Source organism: Crotalus tigris, unplaced genomic scaffold, assembly GCF_016545835.1.
Source record: "Crotalus tigris isolate CLP2741 ecotype Arizona unplaced genomic scaffold, ASM1654583v1 scf7180000020955.813331, whole genome shotgun sequence".
Classification (NCBI taxonomy): Eukaryota; Metazoa; Chordata; class Lepidosauria; order Squamata; family Viperidae; genus Crotalus; species Crotalus tigris.
In genome coordinates this window covers 52,380-76,910 of record NW_024098276.1, presented here as the reverse complement: position 1 = coordinate 76,910, position 24,531 = coordinate 52,380, and the positions used below count along the sequence as shown (strand labels likewise).

At 36.3% G+C, this 24,531-nt stretch overlaps 1 protein-coding gene across 1 annotated transcript in view; it reads left to right on the top strand.

Moving 5' to 3' along the window:
* The window catches only part of ASPG (asparaginase), an 84,789-nt gene that overhangs the window by 43,796 nt on the left and 16,462 nt on the right, over positions 1 to 24,531 (top strand). Inside the window, exons 10-13 of the mRNA XM_039368909.1 lie at positions 4,561 to 4,680; positions 6,589 to 6,684; positions 7,471 to 7,634; positions 13,698 to 13,784. Coding sequence (XP_039224843.1) covers positions 4,561 to 4,680; positions 6,589 to 6,684; positions 7,471 to 7,634; positions 13,698 to 13,784 — 467 coding nt within the window. The remainder of the gene's footprint in view (positions 1 to 4,560; positions 4,681 to 6,588; positions 6,685 to 7,470; positions 7,635 to 13,697; positions 13,785 to 24,531) is intronic.

Here is a 24,531-nt window from a genome sequence, read left to right as displayed (position 1 = left end):
ACAATGGCAGCAAGAATAGCATATGCACAGTTCTGGAAAAATGAGAATATACCATCAGAGGAAGAAGTGATAAGAAAAATCCTGGACTGTGCTGAGATGGACAAATTAACAAAAGAGATAAAAGAAAAGGAAGACACAGAGTACTATCTAATATGGAACAAGTGGTATGATTGGTTGGAGACTAGAAATAATAGAGGAGAATAAATGTGGAAAGGTCAAAAGTGGAAAATGTGTGTATAATAATAATATGTATAAAGGAAGAAAAATGCAAATAAGAAACAATGGGACAATAAAGACAAATATCCTAAAGAAAAATAAGGGGGGGGAATGTAAATAATAGAAGATTACCGTTACGAAATCGCTGTTAAAAAAGGGGGGGGGGATACTGTGTGTGTATGTGTGTTATGTTTTGTTTTGTTGGTTTAAAAAATAAATTAAAAAACCCTCTAAGCAGGGTCAAAACATAGAGATAATTTGTTTGATTATTAATGTGTGTGAAAATACACCCAATGGAGTCAGTGTGCATGAGTAAGTCCATTCAAGATTCATATTAATAAAAATAAATAGGAATTGGATAGCAACAGCAAGGTTAATATTGATAATTTGATGATGATGACGATGATGATAATCATCATGATCATGATGTTGACATAATATTCTCATCCTCTGTCAAATATGATGATGATGATGATATTGACATAATATTCTCCTTCTCTATCAAAAATCTCAAGTTAGCCTTGGCCCCAAAATAAAAAATAAGCGAAGCAGTTCACTTCCATTCTCTTGAGTGATCCTCAGAAACAGTTGTTGCCTGCTGAACTTCATAGACAAAACAGTGAAAAATCCTGCTGAACTTTTTAAAAAGTTCTATCCCATAGTGAAAGAAAGTCTTTAATATTTAATTGCTGCCCATTCATTATGTTTCTTGTAACTCCCAGAGGGTGAAAAAATAGTACAATATAGTACAGTATAATATAGGTAAAAAGATATTACCTATTCTTAATTTAGCTGCTGCTAATGGGAGAGAGACCCATTATAATAAAGAATCTTCCTCAGTATGCCCACAGTGTGGTTTATGATGTACATAGATGCTTGTAGGTCAAAGTTTAGCATAAAAAATAGCAAACCAAGAAAATACTGCAGACTTTTTACCCATGAAACAATAGAATTCTACATATTCTACTGCAAGGTGTTTCCTATAACCTATGGATACTTGGTGAACTGTGGGAAAAATATGTATATGTTTTTAGTAACTAGTGTTAGGAATGCTGCTAACTCAATGATAGTTGAAAGATGGTATAGAGAGAACAGCTACACATGTCCCTTGCTAAAAGTTATCCTGTTGCTTAGGAAGAATCCTTATATATATTAAAAAATTGAGGCCTAACTTCCCTGGAATTAAACTTCTCTTTAATTCCTTGGAATTAAAAAATTCCCACACCTACAATGTTTTTTTTATTTTATTCTTTTTCAGACATGCCTAAACAGTATTAAAAGTGAGATAGTCTTTCCCACAGTACTCTTGCTTTCTTTAACTTTGTACAGCCATGCTTCTAGATAGATAGGCATCACTAGGCATGTATATTTCCATATTCTCTCTAATCAGGGAACAATTCTGCATTACACAAGCATTCTGCATGTATGTGCAGCACTGTTTTAATTTTGTTTTAAGTCTTTCCCCAATATGATCCCAGAACCTCTCCTCTTCCTCAGTTTCTAAATAATTATCAGTGTTATTGTCAGAACCAGACTGGGCTCAGCTATGGCATCTTACAGGTTAAAGGCTCTCAGATCACAGTGGTTGACAGTGGCCTTTTGTCTTTGTTAGGGTTAGATTCTTGAGACAAATTGACATGGAACCTTAATTCACGCACAACAAATATGTATACTTCACACATACTTGGGTCATTTCATACAATACAGGTAGTCCTCGGTTGACGACTGCTGTGTTTAGTGACCATTTGAACTTCCAACAGCATTGAAAAAGTAGTTTTACAACTGGTCCTTGAACTTAACTCTAGTCAGTTGGGTTAACAGAATAACAGAGTTGGAAGGGACCTTGGAGGTCATCTAGTCCAACCCCCTGCTCAGGCAGGAAACCTATACCATTTCAGACAAGTGGTTGTCCAATCTCTTAAAAACTTCCAATGTTGGAGTAGGGAATTTCTTTTTAGTTCTAAGTTGCTTCTCTCCTTGATTAGTTTTGATCCATCTCTTCTTTGTCCTGCCTTCAGGTGCTTTGGTTGATTCTCTCTTCTTTGTGGCAACCCCTGAGATATTGAAACACTGCTATCATGTTACCCCTAGTCCTTCTCTTCATTAAACTAGACATACCCAATTCCAGCAACTGTTCTTTATATGTTTCAGCCTCCAGTCCTCTGATCATCTTTGTTACTCTTCTCTGTACTCTTTCCAGAGTCTCAACATCTTTTTTACATTGTGGTGACCAGAACTGGATGCAGTATTCCAAATGTGGCCTTACCAAGGCATTATAAAGTGGTATTAATACTTCACATGATCTTAATTCTATCTCTCTGTTAATGCAGCCTAGAACTGTGTTGGCTTTTTTGGTAGCTGCAGCACACTGCTGGCTCATATTTATGTAATTGTCCACTAGGACTCCAAGATCCCTAGCACAGTTACTACTGTTGAGCCACGTACCACCTATACTGTACCTGTGCATTTGGTTTTTCTTGCCTAAATGTAGAACTTTACTTTTTTCACCATTGAATTTCATTTTATTAGATAGCACCCAATTTTCAAAACCCTTCTGTATCTTAAGCCTATCTTCTGGAGTGTTGGCTATTCCTGCCAGATTGGTGTCATCTGCAAATCTGATGAGTTTCCCATCTATCCCCACATCTAAATCTTTGATGAAGATGTTGAAGAGTATTGGGAGTACCCCAATGCATACTTCCCTCCATGTAGATGCAGTTCCATTGAGGACTACACTTTGAGTGTAGTTGGTCAGCCAGTTACTAATCCATCTGGTGATGATTCTGTTTAACCCACATTCTCCTATCTTATAAAGTAGTAGGTTGTGCTTTACTTTATCAAATGCCTTACTGAAATCCAAGTAAATTATATCCAAAGCATTCCTCTGGTCCACTAAGTTGCCAGCATTAGTCTCAAGTTGATGTCATACTTGATGACCATGAATGATTTGATTAACAACTGCAGCCAAAATGACATTGTAATTCTAGCATTGTTACATGATGTTTTACTTAACTATCATGTTGATTAGTGATGGAGTTGCCGGTCCAAATTGTGATTATTAAGTAAGAACTACTTGAAATCCAAATAAGCGAACTAGGAGAAAACACCCCACTTACCAAATCCATATCAGAACACTACTAATTCATGTCTATTATCTTAGCAAGAACTAGCAAGAAGGAGATTGAGTAACCTTTCTAACATTACTAACCTTGCTAAGAGCAGGTCAGGAAGCAGGATATATGTACTGATCAAGGCCCCTGATCATACATAAATTTCCATCCAAACACAGATCTTAGTACTTTTTTATTCTATCCAAAATATCTTTCTCATGTGGTCTGTGATAGATCCAGTCCATAGATCCAGCACACATGTAAATTACTTACCATTTTGTGTGCTTTTAAGGATTCAGATTTATATACCTGCTTGGAAACTTGGGGATTGTCATGTATTATAAATTTTGTACATTTCTACAGGTTTCTGTAAGGTTCAGTAAGGTTCTGAGGACTTGTCGTGATGCAAACTTGGCTTTCTATGCCTTGGTGTCTCATTCTTTATTATCTCTAATATTTCATAGCCCTCCTCTTGGCCTCTTAACATGTTGTCCTCTCCTCTTCTCAGGAAACCATTTCTCCCTTCTATCTCTATCTTTCCAGAAGAAGGAGATTTGATTTTTTCTGTATCATTAGTCTTCCTTCAACATACCCCTGAAACTTCTTGGTTGTGAGCACAGTGCACAGTGTACATTCAGGCAGTTCCTTCATGCCCATAATGCCATCTCTCTATGCTTAACCCACGTTCTCCCATATTTCTACTAGTACTTCTCCTGCCTTAGTTAACGTAATAGTAGCAAGCTATTTAACATGATTTTTATTCTTCTATGACTGAGTTTATGATTATAAGATAGGCAATAGTATCTACAAGATTTGAGCAAAGGAATCTTTCAAATTAGCATTAACACATAAAAAGTGAACAGCTGTTGTGAGTGTTCACATTGTGCACATTAAATAAACCAGGTAACACATAATCTTATACTTAATACTATGTATAAAATATGAAATAAGTTTGAGTAGTGTGATTTTGCATCATCTCTTTTTTCTTCTTTCTTAATTTCTTAAAGTTTCCTTGTTACATAAAATCTAGGGATTGTAATTTAATTCATTATACACAAACAGATTGACTAGAACTCAGTCTCAGCATTCTCACCATCACCACACAAACTGTGGCACCACAAGGAACTTCTCCTGGAAGGATCTTCCTGAATAGTCAACTCGGATTGGAGTAGATGGTCCTTCAGTTATCTTAGATTTATTTATTTGGATTTCAGACTTGCTTTTCTTTATGCAGATGCTGAATAAGAATCTGAGAGGAGAAATGACTGTTGTGCCCATTGGAACTCAGATAACTCTCAAAGATTGCAAGTTTATACAAGAGATTGCAAAATATCTGTTGATCAGCTGCAAAGAGGTACTTGTTCAAATGGCACTTGTTTAAGCAAAGAGGACACTGCAGAACAGTTTAACCAGTTGTAAATTAAATACCATGGTGAAAAGATTCTCTTCCCTATTACTACTTTCTTTTACCAAGAAACAGTACACATTTTAAAAAGTAATAGCAACCAATCCAATAACATTATCTTGGAATTTAGCTTCAGTACAATAAACAAATATTAACTCTAAAATGATGAATATAACCACAGCAGATTTAAAATAATGCCGTAGAATAAAGCTGAATGTACGTACATCCATAATCATTTTTAAAAGGTACTAATCTAGAACTGTCAGATAGGGTGGAACAAGCAGATTAACTCACAAATGAAATAATTTAATATTTAAACCTCTTTAAGGAGTATCTGATTTCCACAGACATAAAGGGATGAAGGAAGCAGGCCCCAAGTCATGGGACCACATCCCGAAACCTGAACCTGCACCCCTGAAGTAAGAAACCAAAATAAGACCCTACTGTTTGGAACATAACTAACAAAGAAGACTGTAGGAGGAAATAAAAGCAGACTGATACTGGAGAGTTTGTGACTGGAGGGCCTTAAATAAAAGTAGTATTAATTTAAACTTGAGACTGCTTTCACTTGGCAGCCAGTGAAGAACCCTATATGGTACTAAGATGTGAGAATAATATAAAAGGTTCAGAACAAGCACAAATGGCACTGTTATGCTCTATGACAGTGGTTCTCAACCTGTGGGTCGGGACCCCATTTGGGGTCGAATGACCATTTCACGGGGGTCGCCAAACCACGCTGTCCACCATTTTTTTCTCTTTCCCTAGCTGTCCTACTCCCTCTTATTGGTGGCCACACCCATTTGGGGGTCACCACAACATGGGGAACTATATTATGGGGTCACGGCATTAGAAAGTTTGAGAACCACTGCTCTATGAAGATAAAACATTTCAGGGTGGTTGACTACACATCATCAAGAGCCATAAAAGACTGATAGAGTTCGGTATCATCAATGTAAACATTGATATTGGAAACCGTGATTCATAATTAGGGCACCCAAAGGGAAAGATAAACAAAATAGCACCCATATTTGATCCCTGAGGGACAACCCCTTCCTAGGACTTTAATCCAGTGAATAATACTGTCAAAGAACAAGGAAACAAAACAAAATGAAACCCTTTTAAACAAATAAAGAGCATTGACAATGATGTCCAAAGAATATATCCTAGATAACAATATCCAATGCTCAAGTGTGTCAAATGAGACTGTCAAATGAAGCAGGCCCAGTTCAGCTTTGGAACGCAACAAGTAGAAGAGATATATTTCCCACCTATATCACACCAAAAGTCTATCTAGTCTAGATGTCTCTTCCTAACTGGATCAACCAGATATTGAATGGAAATAGATACCTATTTATGTGTGCAATACATCCCCTCTTGTTTGTGCTCACCAACCGTTGCCTCTGACACTAGAAGAGAGGGTCATCATGTTTTCTTCTAATCAGTTGTATATTCAGCACATTAAGACAATCTGCAATTTTTATTAGGCTCTTTCATTCATGTCTTTTATTTAATTTCATTTTTATAACTCTTCTCTAATAGATTAAAAATATATATATTATAATTATAATGCTTGATAAAAATATGTTTGAAGATTGCTGGAGTGATTGAAGTACAGAACTGATGGAGAGGATACTGCAATTTCATAAAACTTTAAAAATAAAAAGGGTCATCTTGTCCATATGCTCATTTTGCACAGACAGTATTGAACCCCAGACCTCTGTGTACTAGAGCGAGAAAGCTGGCATTGCTTAGAAAGCGATTCCCCAAACAAGCATCTCTGATAAAAAAAAGTCCAGCTATATGCAAGCGTGGTTAGAGGAAATACATGTAACTAATACTTTTATTTCTTTTTCTCAGGAACTAACAGCTGTAAGGGATGCTTTGACTCCTTCTTTGGCATGTGTGGCTGCAAAAAATGGTGACTTAACTGCCCTAAAAGTCTTACAGGATTTGGTAATTGCCTCTTATTTCATTTCTTTTTATATGACTGTTTTGGAGCGTGAAACAATTTTTGCTTACCAGTTAATTTGAACTGTGTTTTCCCAAGAGGTTATGGTCTCCAGAATTTGGATTCAGAAGGAAAATGAAAATCCAGACATGTTAGATTATCTATAATCAATTTCAGGAAGTCTTGTGCATTTATTAGAAAGAACCCCAAAGTTACAGCTGATTAAAACTGGAAACTGTTTAAGAAAAAGCTACACTTTTATATTTTTGAATAGAAAGCAGCAAACTTCCTCTTTTGCTCCTTGCAGTCTAATTAAAATTCCATTAACAGTACATCCCTCAGGTAATCTTAATATTTCACAATTGCAGATGGGAAATTCTTATCTTATTCTTCCTGCATCCCACATATTTGCTTAATAATGCAGTTGTTCTGGAAAATTCAAAAGTGAGTTTGCCTCTTTGTTATAGTTTGCCCCAATTGTTAATATTATATTACTTCTAGTCATTAGATTGTTACGTGAAATTGTATTAATGGATAAAGATCCACACACAAGTTCTGGATTGATATTCAGAATGTAGTTTTAGGTAAGTCTTCTCCATTGGTCCTAAAGTTCATGAGAATGAATGAAATAATACTAAACAAATGAATAATACAGTGATAGAAACATTTCTTGTTTGTGATAAGTCCAATTCCTGATAAACCAGAAAAAGATATGGATATACAGTAAATATTTTAAGAAGACTTTAAAGACAGATACAATTTTATATACATTTTAAACAACTTTATTGTAGGGTGGAAACTTGAGCTCTGGTGATTATGATGGTCGTACTCCACTTCATGTTGCATCCTGTGAAGGCAATTTGAAGGTAGTCAGACATCTGTTGAAGTCTGGTGCAACTGTATATGCAAAAGACCGATTAGGAGCTACTCCACTGATGAATGCTATCAAGTTCAGGTATCTTACTAAAATGCAATTTAAATCAAGCACCCTGAAAAATTTAAGACATAACCAGCTGAATGAATTGAAGCCCAGTTTTATTGTTATTTACTGGTTTGGGGACAGATAAGTATTAAATGCTAAAGGGCTGTTCTCAACCACAGTTTATTCCTTTACAAAACTTGTCTTTTCCAAATCAACTTTCATGGTTGGAAATGAAAGAGATGTTTTTAGTCGTGTGCCGTAACCCAAGCAATAAAGACGGAAAACTTTCTAATAGGATAGTATAGTAAAAGATCAGTAAATATAAAGCCCTGATTGTTCTTGTTTACTCTTCGGTTTTGTTACGCATTGTATGTATTGCTATTGCTATAGAGGAGAGGAACACAACGAGTAAAGAGACTTCATATGTTCATTATTAGTTTCTATGTGGTGAAAAAATGTTTAGTGTCTATTGGGATGATGTTTTGGCAAATACATTGCTGTATGGAATTTCACTCATCAGAAGCTGTTTATAACTTTGAAATCAATTTCAAAAATATATTTTAGAGTGTGCATGCAAATGAACATAGTATGTATATGCTGTTCTTTAAAGTAACTATATCTTTTCCTGGCTTGACTAACACCTGCAACTATTACTTGACAGGTGCAACAAATTTTTGCTAACTCAAAATCAGGAAGGGACTTTTTCTGAGCATTTTAATGGATTTTAGCACTCTGTACATGTTATGCCCCTCTATGTAAACTACAATCTATTTTTTCTCCTTTTAATTCTAATTGTCTTAACTATTTATTTCATTGTCTCTATCCTAGCAATTGAACAAGAAAGTCTAGTTTTTGCAGATACTGTATATATTTCTATATAAACCATTTATTAAAATTAAGTATGTGTATGCAGAGCATACCTCTTCACATCTATGGAAAGAGTTTGATGCAAGAGATCTAAATGTTTGCTTATAGCAGCTTTCCCCGTGGCTCATCCTTGTACAACACTCACTAGTAAAGCTTTCTCTTTAAGGATTAAGAAAAATGCCTGCTGTAGTGTAGGTTTCTGATGAGTTCCAGAATTGTTGGATAACAATTTCCATCATCACCAGTCCACATGGCTAAAACTGGTCAGTACCTCACACTCTTGGCTTAGTATTTTCCTAAGATATTTGGCATCTGTTCCAAATGATCTGGGACCATATGATGGCTAATCAGGTCCTACAAATACCAGAACACAGGAGAGGAATTTCCTAAGAATTTCTAGTGCAAGTGAAAAACACTTGCAACTGAGCAAAGGTAGCACTTGCTCAGCATGCCTGTGCAAAATGTTCTTTAAAGTAACAGCAATGTTCCTATGTGTGTGTTTTAACCACACCCAGGGCTGCCTGAGGAATTTCACATGAGTTTGTTATTCAGATTCTTTTGCTTTACCACTCCCATAAGAAAGGGAGCTTGATCTTTTGAAAGCTGCCAAAAGGGGGACTGGAAAAACAGAATGCATTTGGGTTCAAGATTATGCTCTTGTTAGAAGGGACTTACTAGTCATCATTTTGTAGAGTCTGGAATGATTGCTTTAGGCTCCTTTATGCTGGAAGACTTTGCAGCAAATCTTAAAATGGCAGGGGATGATTTAAACCTGGTAGCATTACATATTATTACTGCAACTGAAGCAAAAATAATGTTGTACAGAGATGTTGCTTTCATTCAGCAGAAGTGTTCTGATAGTTTTAAGACTTTATGTGAGAGAAAATTACTTGCATACTAATATGCAGCCCCACATATGTGCCCAGTCACTCGTAAAGCATGTTTATTTTGTGTTCAATTTCCCACCACATTTTCGTCTCAAATAAGTAAATAAATAAACTTTAGTAATAAAAAGGAATCATGAGATTTAAGGTACAACTATGTATTGCTTTTTGTGTTCATAAGTGTGATAGAAACAGCTTGTGTGGGCCTTAAACATCAATATTCCTGTTTGAAATGTTGGATATTTTATGGGGAAGCAAAATAAACATCTGACAATATTTTTTTATAAAAATTTTATTGGTTTTTTCCCCATAAACATATGTTAATTTTTCCAATCAATGAGTTGTCTGGAGTTTGCTATGCTAATGCATGTTCAATTCCTAATGCTTCATTCTTTCCTCTAGCCAACAATAAAATAGGTCCCAAGTTTGATAATAGTCTGTATCTTCTTTATCTTTCAACCTCATAGTTAATCTGTCCATCTCTGCACATTCCAATATTTTCCTGATTATTTCTTCTTCTGATGGCAATCCTTCATTCTTCCAGTATTGTGCAAATATTATTCTCACTGCTGTGGTGATGTGTAAGATTAAATATAATTTCTGCTTATTAGTCTTTTCAGGCATAATACCTAGTAAAAAAAGTTCAGGTTAACATCTGACAATATTTATGCCTTCTATGATTTCTTAACCCTAACTGGGCAAAGAAAAATGGTAAAGCTATTAGTCATCTGCAAATAGGCATCTTGTTCTGGCTCTTTTAAGGGCAGAGTTTTCTTGCTCTGTTGCTTCCTGTGTTTGAACTTTGTCAAGACTATGTAAAAGGTCAATTCATTATTTCTTACCAGAGAACAAAATTAAAGAATTAAATAAAGTCCATCATGTTGAAGCCTCGGTTTAACATTTGCATGTCTTTAAATTCCTGAAGGAAAGGAAATATCCTTGCTATTCTCATTCCTATAAAGATTTGCTTGCATTTCCAAGTAAGCCTGCAAAAAAAAAAAAATGTAAAAATAAGAATGTCAGCTGTCAGCATTAGGAAATCTTCATACTTGCTCACAGCATAATAACTATAATCATCTTTATCATGTATAATAATGCTTTGGAGTGTTTAAGGTGGGGTTATAGCTTTGCATGTAAAAGATTTCTGATTTATTCTCTGGCTTACTGAGTGAGAAGGATTTCCGATAGCACTTCTTAAGTGGATCAATCTATGACTAATGTAAAGTATCTCTGTTCTATTTTTATTCTGCTCTGAGGAGCAACATCCAGGGGCTTCCAACAACCTCCCATTTGTGGGCTAAACCCAAGTGGGCCTTTACTTTTTACTTTACTTTTTCTGTTCAGTCCCATAATGTAAATGAGAAGCTGAGACTGAAGTTGATATTTTGCCTAAAGCCCTGCCTACTAGTTGTCATCTGAAATAATCCAGGATCTAGGCCAAGAACACGTGCTGAAATCAATGGGACATATTGTGATTACCTCAGAAAATTCAGCATTTGTGTTACAAAGAATGAGACAGAGCTTGCAGTTTACCTATTCAAGGCACTGACTTACCTGTATATAGTAATTATCTGCAACTCAGTAAGAATTCCACCCAGTCATTAGACATTTCTGTGTCAGGTGAGTTGTCTGTCTGCTTCTGATTTTAATTTGAATATTAAACAAGTTATTTGTAGCCCTTGATGTCTTCAAAAGAGTTTTCGGATACTCAAGGAGTGTAATCAGCGGTTCCACATTGTCTTCAGCTATGCATGTGCATTACAAAGTAACTTGATGGTACAGAAAGGCGCCTATGAGCCTGTGCAATTTGAGGCATTAAGAACTGACAGTGCAAAAAATCATATGGATGTTTCCTCAGGAAAAAATCTTGTGGCACTCACTAGGATTTACACCTGGATGAAATTCAGAGAATTTTATTCCAAGTACCTAGGAACCCACAAAGAGGACTCCTGCAGTTTAGTGTGATTCACAATTCTCTTGCTTCTACCCTCCCCCAAAATGGTATGACCTAATTCATGCATAGGTTATCTTCAATTTCCACAAACATTTATTCATATAAATGGTACATTTGAAAAGTTACCTACTAACCGAAAAAGGGGAAAATATTTAAGGTGATATTTTGTTTCTCATGGAATATTTGAAATAAAGTGTTTAAGATAATACGCAAACGTAATCTGTAATTGCTATAGTTAATAATACATCTGTGCTGAGCAATGAGGACTTAATAATACTGCTTTGCGGGAGAAGGGCAATTGCTTTGATAGTGTGATTTTAATAGTACAATAAATGAAATGCAAAAATATTTTTCAAAAAAAATGTGTGTAGCTTATTGAGAAACAATAAATCTTAAGAAAAAAAATCCAGTTCCTGCCTTAGATACATATCTAATAACCTAAGTTAGGTGGAAGGTGCTTTAAACTTTTTTATCCCTGAAAACATGTGACTGGTATCTTGCGATTTGCTTCCTAATCTACTTGAGATACAGAAGGAATCCCTGTTTCATTCTTCAGAGATTTGGTCCTACTTTTAGACAGAAATGTAGGTGTTATATCATCTTTAGGAGTGGGCCACTAGATTACCTTGCTCACGAAAAAGCCCAAACCTATGTCTGAAGTATTTTTCAAGGGTCTCTTTGATGAGTGGAAAAGTGTGGAAGAAAGAGAGTTGGTATATGCATGGGAGATCACTTAGCATGGTTCTCAAGCCACAAATGGTAGTTTTAACAAAATGAAATGCTTGCTAATTTTTAGAATTAAAAATATTCAATGATGCCTAATTGGGGAGGGGAGGGATGCTCTATTTTGATTTGTGATTTATTATTTTTAGTTTTGTTAATATTGATTGAAAAGTTCAAAAGCTGGAAGTGTCCTCCAGCTTTCAAATCCTATTCAAAATAGGATTGGCACTGAAATGCTTTGGCCCATGAGCCATTGGAAAACAACTGGCAGTCTAAGCAGGCAGCAATGACTTTGTTTCAGCAGTTTCTAAGGAAGAGCTGAGTTGAAATAGTCTTATTCATGAGCATGGAAATAGTCTCTGAATTATGGTAGCATTTCCATACAAATATTTACTGTATTAATGTTGGCTCTCTGCTATATTTTCTTTCTCTTCCTCCAGCTTCTTAATTTATCTAGCTTTTTCTCCCACATCACTGATCAATTATATGGGCTAATTTAATTTTTGTGATTTTTTTTTAAACGTCTGAGGTGACTTATCCATTGCTTTGGACTGCTACCAAAAAAGATATTGCAACATGCAAGAGTGGGAACGTAGCATCTGTTTCCAAACCTTTAAAACATCCACATGTTCTTCTGGGATCATACCCTGATCTCTGCAACTGTCACAGGACCATGGGAAGAGATGTGGTTGCTTTGCAAACAGGTGCTATGATTGTACATCTTTTAGGAATTGCATCCAAATTGTTGCAGAGCCCGCAGGGGAGGCTGTAACAAATAATTGAGAACAAGTTATAGTTGGAAGAAATGGTGATGTGTGTAATAAGGCAGACTGTGAAGATAAAAATGAAGATGACTTTAGTACATAACAGAAGTAGCCAGAAGAATAAAGGGTGCAAAACTACTAAAGTCTGGGTGATACAAGAAAACAGGACTTGATTCCTGTTTGGACTATAACATCTTTTGAAGAATTGTTCTTGATGATATGTGGAAATATGGTATTAAATACCACATAATCTTTCAGCAAAGTGTTTTGGGTTTGCACTGGTCATGTATCTCTGTGAGCAACTTTGATGCTGTTTTTAGATTAATGGTGATTGAAACCTGGATATTTTGAGTTGAAAATTCTCAGTTGGGTTGTGGCAGTTTAACGTGGAGGCATGGATGTAAATTAGCCTCCCAGTGGTACTGGGACTGCAACTCCCAGAATTCTTATTTTATTTATATAGATTGATATGGCTCCTAATGTCATAACAGGGCAGCCAACAAAGATTAAAACAATAGTTATAAGCAACAATAGTTGCCTATAATTATAAGCAACAATAGTTATAAATAAACAGTAGTTATAAGTAAACAATACATTCCAATCATAAAAATCACAACACAAGAGTGCTCATCTGATCTTCTGGTCCAGGTGGTTGGGGAAACAGCCATTAGTCACCATGACCTTCAGAAATCCAAGAAGGTGCCCTCCCAGCACAGTTTTCAATTTTTTCCCTTTAGTTTTCCCTTTAGTTATATTTAGTTAGATGTGATTTGCAGGGTCCCATTGTAAGGAAATCCAGCGTGGGAAATCCTGCTTATCAACGGATTGAAGGTGGTTTAGATGCTCTTATTAAAGCACAAATAGGATGAAGAATAAAACTTTCTTCTTCCCCTCTTTTCTAAAGGAATCACAAAGTGATTGAGTTACTCCACAAAACTGGAGCTCACCTTTCCAGCCAAGAACTTGTGAATGTTGGGACAGAACTCTGCAGGCAAGTATGACTCTGAACTAAGCAAATATATATCTCCATCAACTGATTTATCTCCATTCAAAAACTGTACATTTGGTAACTAACAGCTGAATATGTGATTTTTTTTAAAAAAATTAAAATATTGGTTTTTATGAGTAAGGTTGTTCTTTTATGACCCCTGATATGTCTTCCCAGAGGTTTTGGCATACATTTAATCACTGTGCAGTTATTGGAGGTATAAGAGAATTCTCTCCCAGTCAAAACTTTGAGATCAGAGAAGAGAGCTAGGAGCATTTCAAATGTTTTGATGGATATGCCAAGAGAGTCACTGGATGTATAAATTTACTTATCCTCTAAATCAGTAATAGATCTATAGTAATCCAGAAACTAGGGCAAATACATATAGTTCATTCTTGTGTAATAGCTGGCAAAGAAAAACAAAATGCTGTATCTTCATCCTGTTCAGTCCTAACAAATAATGAGTTTTGCAGAACTTTAAATGAAACAGTTCCTGTGGACTCAGATCTTCCTGCCAATAGTGGAAGAATTATAGGAATTAGAAATAATGCGCTGGATTTAGCATTAAGCACCAATATAATTTGTTTTCTCATTCTTGATCTGACATTTTCTATTGTTTCATATTTTTCTGATTCAACTTTATTTTGCCTGAGTCAGAATTCTATCCAACTTCCTATCAATCAAACAATCTGAAAAAGGGCAGAATCTTATTTTAATAGTAAATAATAAAATTTGTGATACTGAGCAGTTAAAGGCAGTGGGTTAGAAATCAGAAGACTGTGAATTCTAGTCCTGCTTTAGGTACAAAGCCAGATGGGTGACCTTGGAACAGTCACTCTTTCTCAGCTTTAGGAAGAAGACAGTGACAAACGACTTCTGAAAATCTTAACAAGAAAACAGCAAGGATTTGTTCAGGCAGTTGCCAGGAATTAAGACTTACTTGAAATTATATAAAATAAATAAATAAAATGGTAGCAAGTGCAGTGTTCATATTAATATTGTAAAGGAATTTCTTAATTCTCATTTTACCAATTCACTGATATATTTCTTTTATAAGCTACCCTATTGTCATGTTCAGATCCCAAATTGTTTTAGTTTTGAGGGAAAGTCACTGATGACTTCCATAGGACAGCAGGAACAGCTTGGAGTTCTTGGGGAGTTTACCGGCTCCTTAGTAGGTGATCTGGTTCAGAACTTGACAACTCGAAGCAAGTTAGGCACTGGACTCTTTTGTCTCTATACAACTTTATTTTTGGATGACAGTTCAGATTGACATAATGCTTTATTGTGGTGTACTGGAAAATGAAACACTTGAAACAATGCCTGGAGCCCTGGTGGAAGAAGACTAAAAATGAATCCAATCAAGCACAGGTATATGCTCATACTTGAGCCTACACTATGTGATGCAGGAGGCAAACCAGGCTCACTTCTCTCTTACTGTGTTCGTGAGGTGTTATCCAGTGACTTTGTATCTCCCACCCAACCATTGTGATCCACTTATTACATAGCATTTTTGCTGGCAAAGTTGCTCAGATTTGCTAAAATATTGACAGAAGACTATTATCTGAGACTCCTTTTGGCCCATGACCTCCAAGGAAGGGGTTAGATTGTCCTCTGACATGTGTAGATTGGATCCCTGACCACCTTTCCTGTAAAGGTGGAGAAATGACCACCTGGATCCATGAGACTGTTAATGCCTTTCTGCACCAGGGGGAGGCTATTATAGAGGCAGTAGTTTCTCATTTTTTTAAAATGGCTAACTAATAGTAATAACAGAAAGCGAGACTTACACTCTGAATTAGAGTAATGACATCCTCATATATCTGGTTCTGAATAATTAGATGAGGCAAGTGTGCATGAAAGAGAATATTGGTGACAAAAAAAATGAGAGAGTCTTATTAAATTTGCACATTTAAGGGTTGGAGGGATGGTGGGGAATGCTGGGAGCTGAAGGCCATACATTTTTAAGTTGTCAGATTTGAAAATCACTGCATTAATATATGTACTGCTTTAATTCCAGACTTTTTGCTGCTTGAGACAAAAATAAAAGCAGCATTCACCTGTAGGTTGCACATCTCTAATATCTACTGCATGGCTAAATCTTATTCATTAGCATCAGAATACCCAGTGTTCCTCACTGTTTCCTTGCTCCTCTATCTTATACCAGATCATTGCCCACTAAAAAAAGGCCTTAAAGTGCATTACAAACACACATCTTGTAAACAAAGCTAACTTCAAAAGGTTACTTCTCTGTCTGCTTATGACCCTTCTCGTGACAGCCATTTTCTGTGAATATTTGTAAAAGAGTGCTGTCAATATTCTTGATGTGCTCATTGGCCTAATTTTTTTCCTTACCTTGTTATTAGATGTCATGCATCAGCCTTTTTTAAACTTGCCATATATGATATTGATAATCAAAATGCCAAGGACAAACAGGTATTTTGCAAGTAAGTTACAGTTAAGTTAATGCTGTGAGGTGATTGGTTGCACAGTGTGCTAAAAGAAGACTGATCAGCCCAGCAGATAAGGAGTTCTTTAGTAGTTCTTCCACTTATTTCCTTGACTTCAGAGCTGAGGGAATTTGAAATACAGGGAAACTTCCAAGTGTCACGCAGCTGATCTTCTGCTCACAGAAACACATACTTTACTTATAATCTAGCAGTTTCCAAAATCTGCCCATGTTTTAGCAGAGGAACTCTGTAGTGGCTCATTACAGTGTGCTGCAGCTACCAAAAAAGCCAACACAGTGCTGGGCTGCATTAACAGAGGGATAGAATCAAGATCTCGTGAAGTATTAATACCACTGTACAATGCCTTGGTAAGGCCACACTTGGAATACTGCATCCAGTTTTGTTCACCACGATGTAAAAAATTCTAGAGATTTTAGAAAGAGTACAGAGAAGAGCAACAAAGATGATTAGGGGACTGGAGGCTAAAACATATAAGGAACGGTTGCTGGAATTGGGTATGTCTAGTTTAACGAAGAGAAGGACGAGGGGGAACATGATAGCAGTGTTCCAATATCTCAGGGGCTGCCACAAAGAAGAGGGAGTCAAGCTATTTTCCAAGGCGCCTGAAGGCAGGACAAGAAGCAATCGATGGAAACTGATCAAGGAGAGAAGCAACTTAGAACTAAGGAGAAACTTCCTGACAGTTAGAACAATTAACCAATGGAACAACCTGCCTTCAGAAGCGGTGAATGCTCCAATACTGGAAGTTTTAAGAGGAGACTGGACAGCCATTTGTCCGAAATGGTGTAGGGCTCCTGCCTGAGCAGCGGTTCGACTCGATGACCTCCAAGGTCCCTTCCAACTTTATTATTATTATTATTGTTATTAGTATTATTATTAGTATTATTAGTATTTGGTACTACCCTTGCTTGCTTTTGCCACAGTCTTTCTATTTCTATTTGTAGGTCTTTGTATTTTGTTATCTTCTCCAGTTCTTTCTTGTCTATTCTGCTGTCTCCAGGCACTGCCACGTCCACTATCCAGACTTTTTTGTCTTTCTTATCGACAATTGTTAAGTCTGGGGTGTTATGTTGCAGGTGCTTGTCTGTTTGAATTCTGAAGTCCCAGAGCAGTTTAATTTTATCATTTTCTATGACTTTCTCTATTTTATGATCCCACCAGTTTTTGCTTACAGGCAAATGATATTTTTTGCAGATCTTCCAATGCACCATTGTTGCTACTTTGTCATGCCGCTGCTTGTAGTCAGTCTGTGTAATCTTCTTGCAACAGCTTACCAGGTGGTCAACTGTTTCTTCAGCTTCTTTGCATAGGCGGCACTTACTGTCTGTTGCTGTCTTCTCAATTTTGACTTTATATGCGTTTGTCCTTAAGGCTTGGCCTTGTGCAGCCAGAATTAGTCCCTCGGTCTCTTCAATTTTCCTGCTCTTAGTCATTGCCAGGTCTTGTTATTATCTGCTTTCGCAGCTATTTTTTTTAATGTACTGGCCATGTAGTGCTTTGTCTTCCCATGCCTCTATTCTGTTCTTCATTTGGTCTTTCTTGTAGGCCAGTTTGGTCTCTCCAGTAGTCAGTAAGCCTTCCTGATATACTAATTTCAGTGCATCTTCATCATTGTTCTTCAGATATTCTTCCAAAGCCATTTTTTCTTCTTCAACCATCTGATGTACTTGTAGCATTCCACGCCCACCTATTTGCCTTGGTAGATAAAGTCTGTCAATATCACTGCGTGGATGAAGGGCATGATTCATTGTCATTATTTTTCTGGTCTTCCTATCCATTGCTTTTAGTTCTGCTTGAGTCCAGTCCACTATTCCAGCTGTGTACCTAATGACTGGGATTGCCCAGGTGTTGATTGCCTTTATGGTATTTCCTCCATTGAGTTTGGACTTTAAGATCTTCTTCACTCTCTTGATGTATTCACCTCTAATCTTTTTCTTGACTTCAGTGTGCTTGATGTTGTCAGCTTGAAGGATACCCAAGTATTTGTAGTACTCTTCCTCATCCAGACTCTTAATGTTATTTTCGTGGGGCATCTTGATTCCTTCAGTTTTCACTATTTTTCCTTGTTTGATAGTAAGTGTGGCACATTTGTCCAAGCCAAACTCCATTACAATATCTTGGCTATATGTACGGACAGTGTTGAGCAGCGATTCTATTTCAGATGATGTTTTTCCATACAGCTTCAGATCATCCATGTAAAGGAGATGGGATAGTCTGGCAGATGTTTTTGATGTTTGATAGCCATGTCCTGAGTTATTCAGTATTGTTGACAGAGGAAACAGTGCAATAACAAATAGTAATGGTGATAATGAATCTCCTTGAAATATTCCTCTCTTGATATTAACCTCTCCCAGTCTCTCACCATTGATCTGCAACTGTGTCTTCCATTGTGCCATCAATCTTTGCACAAATTTTCTGATGTTTCTACTGACTCCTGTTATTTCTAGGCACTTGATTATCCAGTCATGTGGCAGAGAGTCAAATGCCTTTTTGTAGTCAATCCATGCCACATTCAGGTTGGTCTTCCTTCTCTTGCAGTTTTCCAAGATCATTTTGTCTATTAGGAGTTGATCTTTTGTTCCTCTGCTATTGGGGCGGTTTCCTTTCTGCTCAGGTGGAAAGAGATTGTTTTCAACTAGATGCTGTTGTACTGCATCAGCTACCACACCAGTTAGTAATTTGAAAGTTGTTGGTAAGCAGGTAATTGGCCTGTAGTTACCTGGTGTTGCCCCTTTTGCTGGATTTTTCATTATTAGGTAGGTTTTCCCAGTTGTTAGCCACTTTTCAATTTCTCCTCCTTGTAGTATATTGTTGAACTGCTTGGCAATGAGTGGGTGTATAACAGTTAGATGTTTCAACCAAAACCCATGCAGTTCATCTTCACCTGGTGCTGACCAATTTTTGATTTTCCTTGCTCTTTTTTCTACCATTTTTGTTGTTATTACTAGTTCTTTCATTTCAACTTCTGTTTTATTTGCATCCACCTCTTTTAACCAAGCCGCATCCTTGTTGTATTTCTTTGGGTTATCCCATATCTGCTTCCAGAACTGCACTGTTTCTTCCTTGTCAGGTACTGACTGATTCCTTGCAGTTTCTCCATTGATGGATTGGTAGAAACGTTTCTGATTGGATTGAAATTGGAGGTTCTGCCTATAGTTTGCAATTCGAGCTTCATATCTACTGATTTTCCTGGCTATAGCTGTTATTTGTTGCTTTATTATTTCCAGTGCTTCCTTGATCTTCCTTGTTTCTAAGTGGTATTTCTTGATTAGGTATTCTTTGGTCTTCTTGTTCTTCAGCTTCTTTTCTTTCATCTGTTCTAGCTTGCTTGCATGTGATCTTAACTTGCTGATCTTATTTTCTAGTCTAACCTTCCATTTTTTGTGGTGCACTGTTTGTTTGCTTTTCTTCTTTGTTGATTTTGCATCCCAGGTATTCAGTTATAACTGCAGCTGTGCTGTACATTAGTTGGTTTGTTTCTTGCAGTGAATTGGTGCTTATACTTGATATTGCAGTATTTGGATCTTTTAATGCTTGTGCTAGCTGTTTCTTTGGAACAAGCTTCAATCCAGGCAGCCTTATTCTGTTGTTTTTGTGCTGTTCTAGATGCTCAGTTATTCTTTGTTTCAATTCTTTTATTTCTTTAGTTAGAGGGTTTTGTTCTTTCTGAGGAAGAGGTGCCTGGTTTCCAAATGAGAATAGTTGTATATCTCTGCTGGATTCCTTCACTGCCAACTCCCCCTGGTTTGCCTCTACATTCTGAATTACTTCTTGTAAGGCTTTGATTTCTTTGCCCTGGGTAAACCTTTGCAATTCATCCAATTCTGTTTCTTTGAATACTTTATTTCGTATTATAAATCGGCATTGATCTGCTAGTCTCTGTTCTGTTATTTCTGATTCAGGATGTTGTTCTTTCCAGAACTGGTGCATTCGTTTTAGATATCCTCTTCTTGTTGGACTTGATCTGTAGTAACAGATCATTATTTCTTTGTTTTCAATCACTGTGTATCTGCGACGGGTAAACACCTTTTCTTCCAGTAGTTCTGCAGCTGCTGGCCCTGGTTGCTCAGCCAACAGTCCTGAGTCCTGTAACCCATTTTTCACCAGCTATCCAGGAACTCCAATATCTAGCGCGGACCTTCTTAACCCGGGCAACATCCGAGCCGGTATGGCATTCTGAAATTTACATCTCACCATATTTTTTATGGGAGAGACACTCTTTGTCTGACTCCTCTGATGGGACCTGTCCAGTATGGTTGAACCTCTGGCATAGCTCTCATCTTCCTCAGAGTACACAAGCCCCACAACCACGTCAAGGTAGTGTCTCACTGGGAGAGTATTATTATTATTATTATTATTATTATTATTATTATATGTACTCTGGAAGGATTATTTCTAAAATTGGTTTCTAAGCCTACACAAAGTTGTATTCAAAAGCAACAAATTCATTGGGAAGCAGAATTAATTTAACCAAAGAATCTCCATAGAAGAGATTTAACTCCTAGTTAAAAAGGATATTTAGAGGTAATTAATTTGTACAGTATTTGGACTACCAAAGAGGAGAACTCTTTTAAATTTCATTTTTACCTTCTATTAAATTAGTCAAAAATTCTTTGTCTGAACTATTGCAAAATGACATATGATCCCAGTTACCTTCTGCCATCTCTGACTTAGATGATCAAGTTGCTGAAGATAAGAAAAAGAACTTAGAGAAAAGCTAATTAGCTACTGTTAACTTTCAAATATACTGAGGCACAGGAGTGACATAATCTTTGAATATAAGACTACTTCTGTTTTGTACTTTCCAAACAGCAATTCCATAAAGCCAATTAATGTAGTATTAATTCCCAAGGATGACAGGCTTGAAATGTGCTTTGTAAAATCTTGTTTAGTTGTCAAGATTATTAAGAGGAGTGGCTTAAAAAAAACTTTATATTCTTTAGGAAATAGATTAACCCACTTAGCCTTTTCTGCATGGGAAAATCCAGTTTAACAGGTTAGTCACAGATGACAGCAAAGTGCTTTGGGGCTGCATTCAACAATCAGAAAAATGATAACTGCATAAAACAATTTTATTGAGACATTTTGTTTGCTTAGATTGCTTTTCTAAGCAAATCATTGTTTCATTTCTCCATGAAGGCTTTTATTTATTATGGTTCATTGCACAGTCAGCCAGAGGTTCAGACTGGATTTGGCATTTTTATCTTCCTATCAAGTTCGTCCCAAGGACCTGCGATAGGTAGATGTTATAGTTGGATGGTGCAAAAGGTATCACTGCAGGAAGTAAGCTGTTCCAAATAAAGCTGCCTTCTGCAATTGATGCTGATGGTGTTCAAACTGTGTTCCTATAGCTTTGGAATTGTATCTTGCTTTGATACTATCTTTCTTTTTCTTTTGCCACAGTCATTCTACTTCTGTTTGCAGATTTTTGTATTTTGTGATTTTCTCCATTTCTTTCTCTTTTCTCCTGCTCTCTCCAGGTATTGCAACATCCACTATCCAGACTTTTTTCTTTGTTATTAATAATGTTTAACTCTTATGTAGCAGATGCTTATTTGACTGAATTCTAAAATTACACAGCACTTTAGCTTCTTCATTTTCTATTACTTTTCCTAAGTTTTAATCCCACCAGCTTGCAAACAAATGATATTTCTTGCAGATGTTCCAATGCACCATTGTTGTTACTTTGTTATGCTATTGTTTGTAGTAAGTTCATGTGATCTTATTACAGCAGCAAACTAGGTGGCCCAATGTTTTTTCAGCTTCTTTGCAGAGGTGGAATTTGCTGTCTGTTGCTGTCTTCTCAGTTCTGGCTTTATATGTTCTTAAGGTCTGGTTTTATACTGCCCAAATTAGCCCTTTATCTGTTTCTTCAACTTTCCTTCTCTTAACTATTGCCAGGACTTGTTGTTATTTGCTTTGCCTACTATTAGCTATGTAATATTTTGCTTTGTCATATCTTTTCAGTTCTTCATTTGGTCTTTCTTGTAGGCCAAATTGAAAGTGAGGGATTTTTGCAATAGATTTATGTTGCTTTTGTCAATGCCGATGGTAACTTTAAAATTTAATTTAAGACTGAAGAACTGAAAGTCCTGCAGATATTCTTTTAATGCCCTTTTATCTGTACTTGCAAATTCCATGGTACGGTAACCTGTTTTTCTTAGTAAGTAGAGTCTGTCGACATTGCTGCATGGATGAAGGGCATGACGTGATTATTTTTCTGGTCTCCCTATCCAGTTTTGCTTGAGTCTAGTCCACTATTCCAGCTGTCTATCTAATGATTAGAATTGCCAAGATGTTAATTGCCTTGATGGAATTTCCTTCATTGAGTTTGTACTAAGATCTCTTCATTCTCATGATGTATTCACTTCTAACCTTCTTTTTGTCTTTGGTATGCGTGATGTTGTCAGTTTGAAGTATGCCCAGGTATTTGTAGTGATTTTACTCATCCAGACTTTATATATTATTCTAAAGGGCATCGATATTCATTCAATTTTCACTGTTTTACTCCTGTTGATGGTAAAGGCAACATATTTGTCCAGTCCAAACTCCACTGAAATATCTTGGATATACAGAAAATTTTGAGCAGTGATTCTATCTCATATGGTGTTTTTCCATACAGTTCAGTTTATCTATGTAAGGAAGGTGGGATAACCTGGCAAGTATGTTAAACGTATGTTAAAATGTGGCTATTTCACTTGAATACATATGTAGGAGTAGTCCCCAAAATTGCCTATACAGTATCTGACTATATTTTCATAAAAAACATAATCAAGTCAAAATCTATCAGTTTCAATCATATAACATGCTAAATATGATTGGTTAAGAGTTCTTACCATGTGTGAATTCAGGTCATGTGATTAATATATTGTTTACTGCATTAGTATCTATAAGTGCTTGTTGCTTTTGTCAGAATAGACAAAAAGCAGGGGTATCTGCAGAGAAGCACCAAGATGGCAGCCATAATCATGTAATTGAAACACACCCCTATTTATGTGCACCATTTGAGCACTATTTGTGAAAAGATATGGGATCTTAGTCATGTAGTTGAGGTCACCATCTTGAAATCTGCTCTCACTCTACATGGATGCTCTTGGCTGCGTGTGTATGCGCATACACACTTCTGTTTCTGAAAATTATTTATATGTGAGAGAACAGTTGGTATGTGCAGATGGGGGAATCAATTTTATCAAATGGAGTACTTAATTAATTTTAATGAGTAGTATACAGTGTCTCTGTGTTTGTATATATGCGGGTGACTTCATCCTTCTGGTCCCAGAAGGATTATATCTGGCAGGTGCATATGCACACATATCTGTGTACATATTTATTATAACTAACCTTGGAAATTTAGTATGCAAAGATGAGGGAAGTTGGATCTTATATTGGGTGCTTATCTCTAATATAAGTTTTTTTATCTTTTAAACTCTTCCTTTTGGACTAAGCAGGATCATTAACTTTAATGTAATTAACTTTAATATGCATTTACTTAAATATATTTAATATGTTTATATGTTGTGCATTTAATAATTTCTCCTGATTTCACATTAAAAATAATTTTGGTTACAACTTTTATAGTGGCTTTTATAGCCAAACACTTCCATAGACTGACTTCTACAATCTGGTACCTTCTAAATTTATACTTCAATTTCTGTAATTTTTAGATGCCTGGCAGACACAGCTTTTGACATTCTCTGTCCTATTTGGGCCCAACCACATTGGAAGGACCATGCCACTTAATTCCTCATGGAAAAGGAGGAATTCTCCACTAGTATCTCAGAGGGGAACTTTGCCATTAGTAATTGCACCATATTTGTCTGCTTTTCCAGTAAAGTTTGGATCAGAGATCAGAAGAGCAATACTATAGTAATCCTAATTAGTCTATGATGTTCTATATTTCCCATTATTAAGCATTAATGGTAGATATCTTTCTTTTAAAAAATGGTAGGGAATATTCAGAGATAATTCTGCAAATGGTATTTCTGCAGTGTGTGTGAGGAAAAAAAATAGAAATTCTCTCATGGCGTGTTTTGGGACCCAAAGCATCATTTGGCTATTCCTATTTATTTTGCATATCTATAGATTCCATTTGTGAAAAACAAGTATTGAAAAAAAATCTTTGGACAGAATGCATGGGTATCACTTAAATTTGTGACCTCCTTAATATATTGTATTGCTAAGGTGTGATGTGAGCTGACTTACAGTTGTTCTCATTTCAACTGCCAAACCAGATTTCATGTTTTGGGAAAGAAAGTATATAGCAGGAACATAAGTATCCA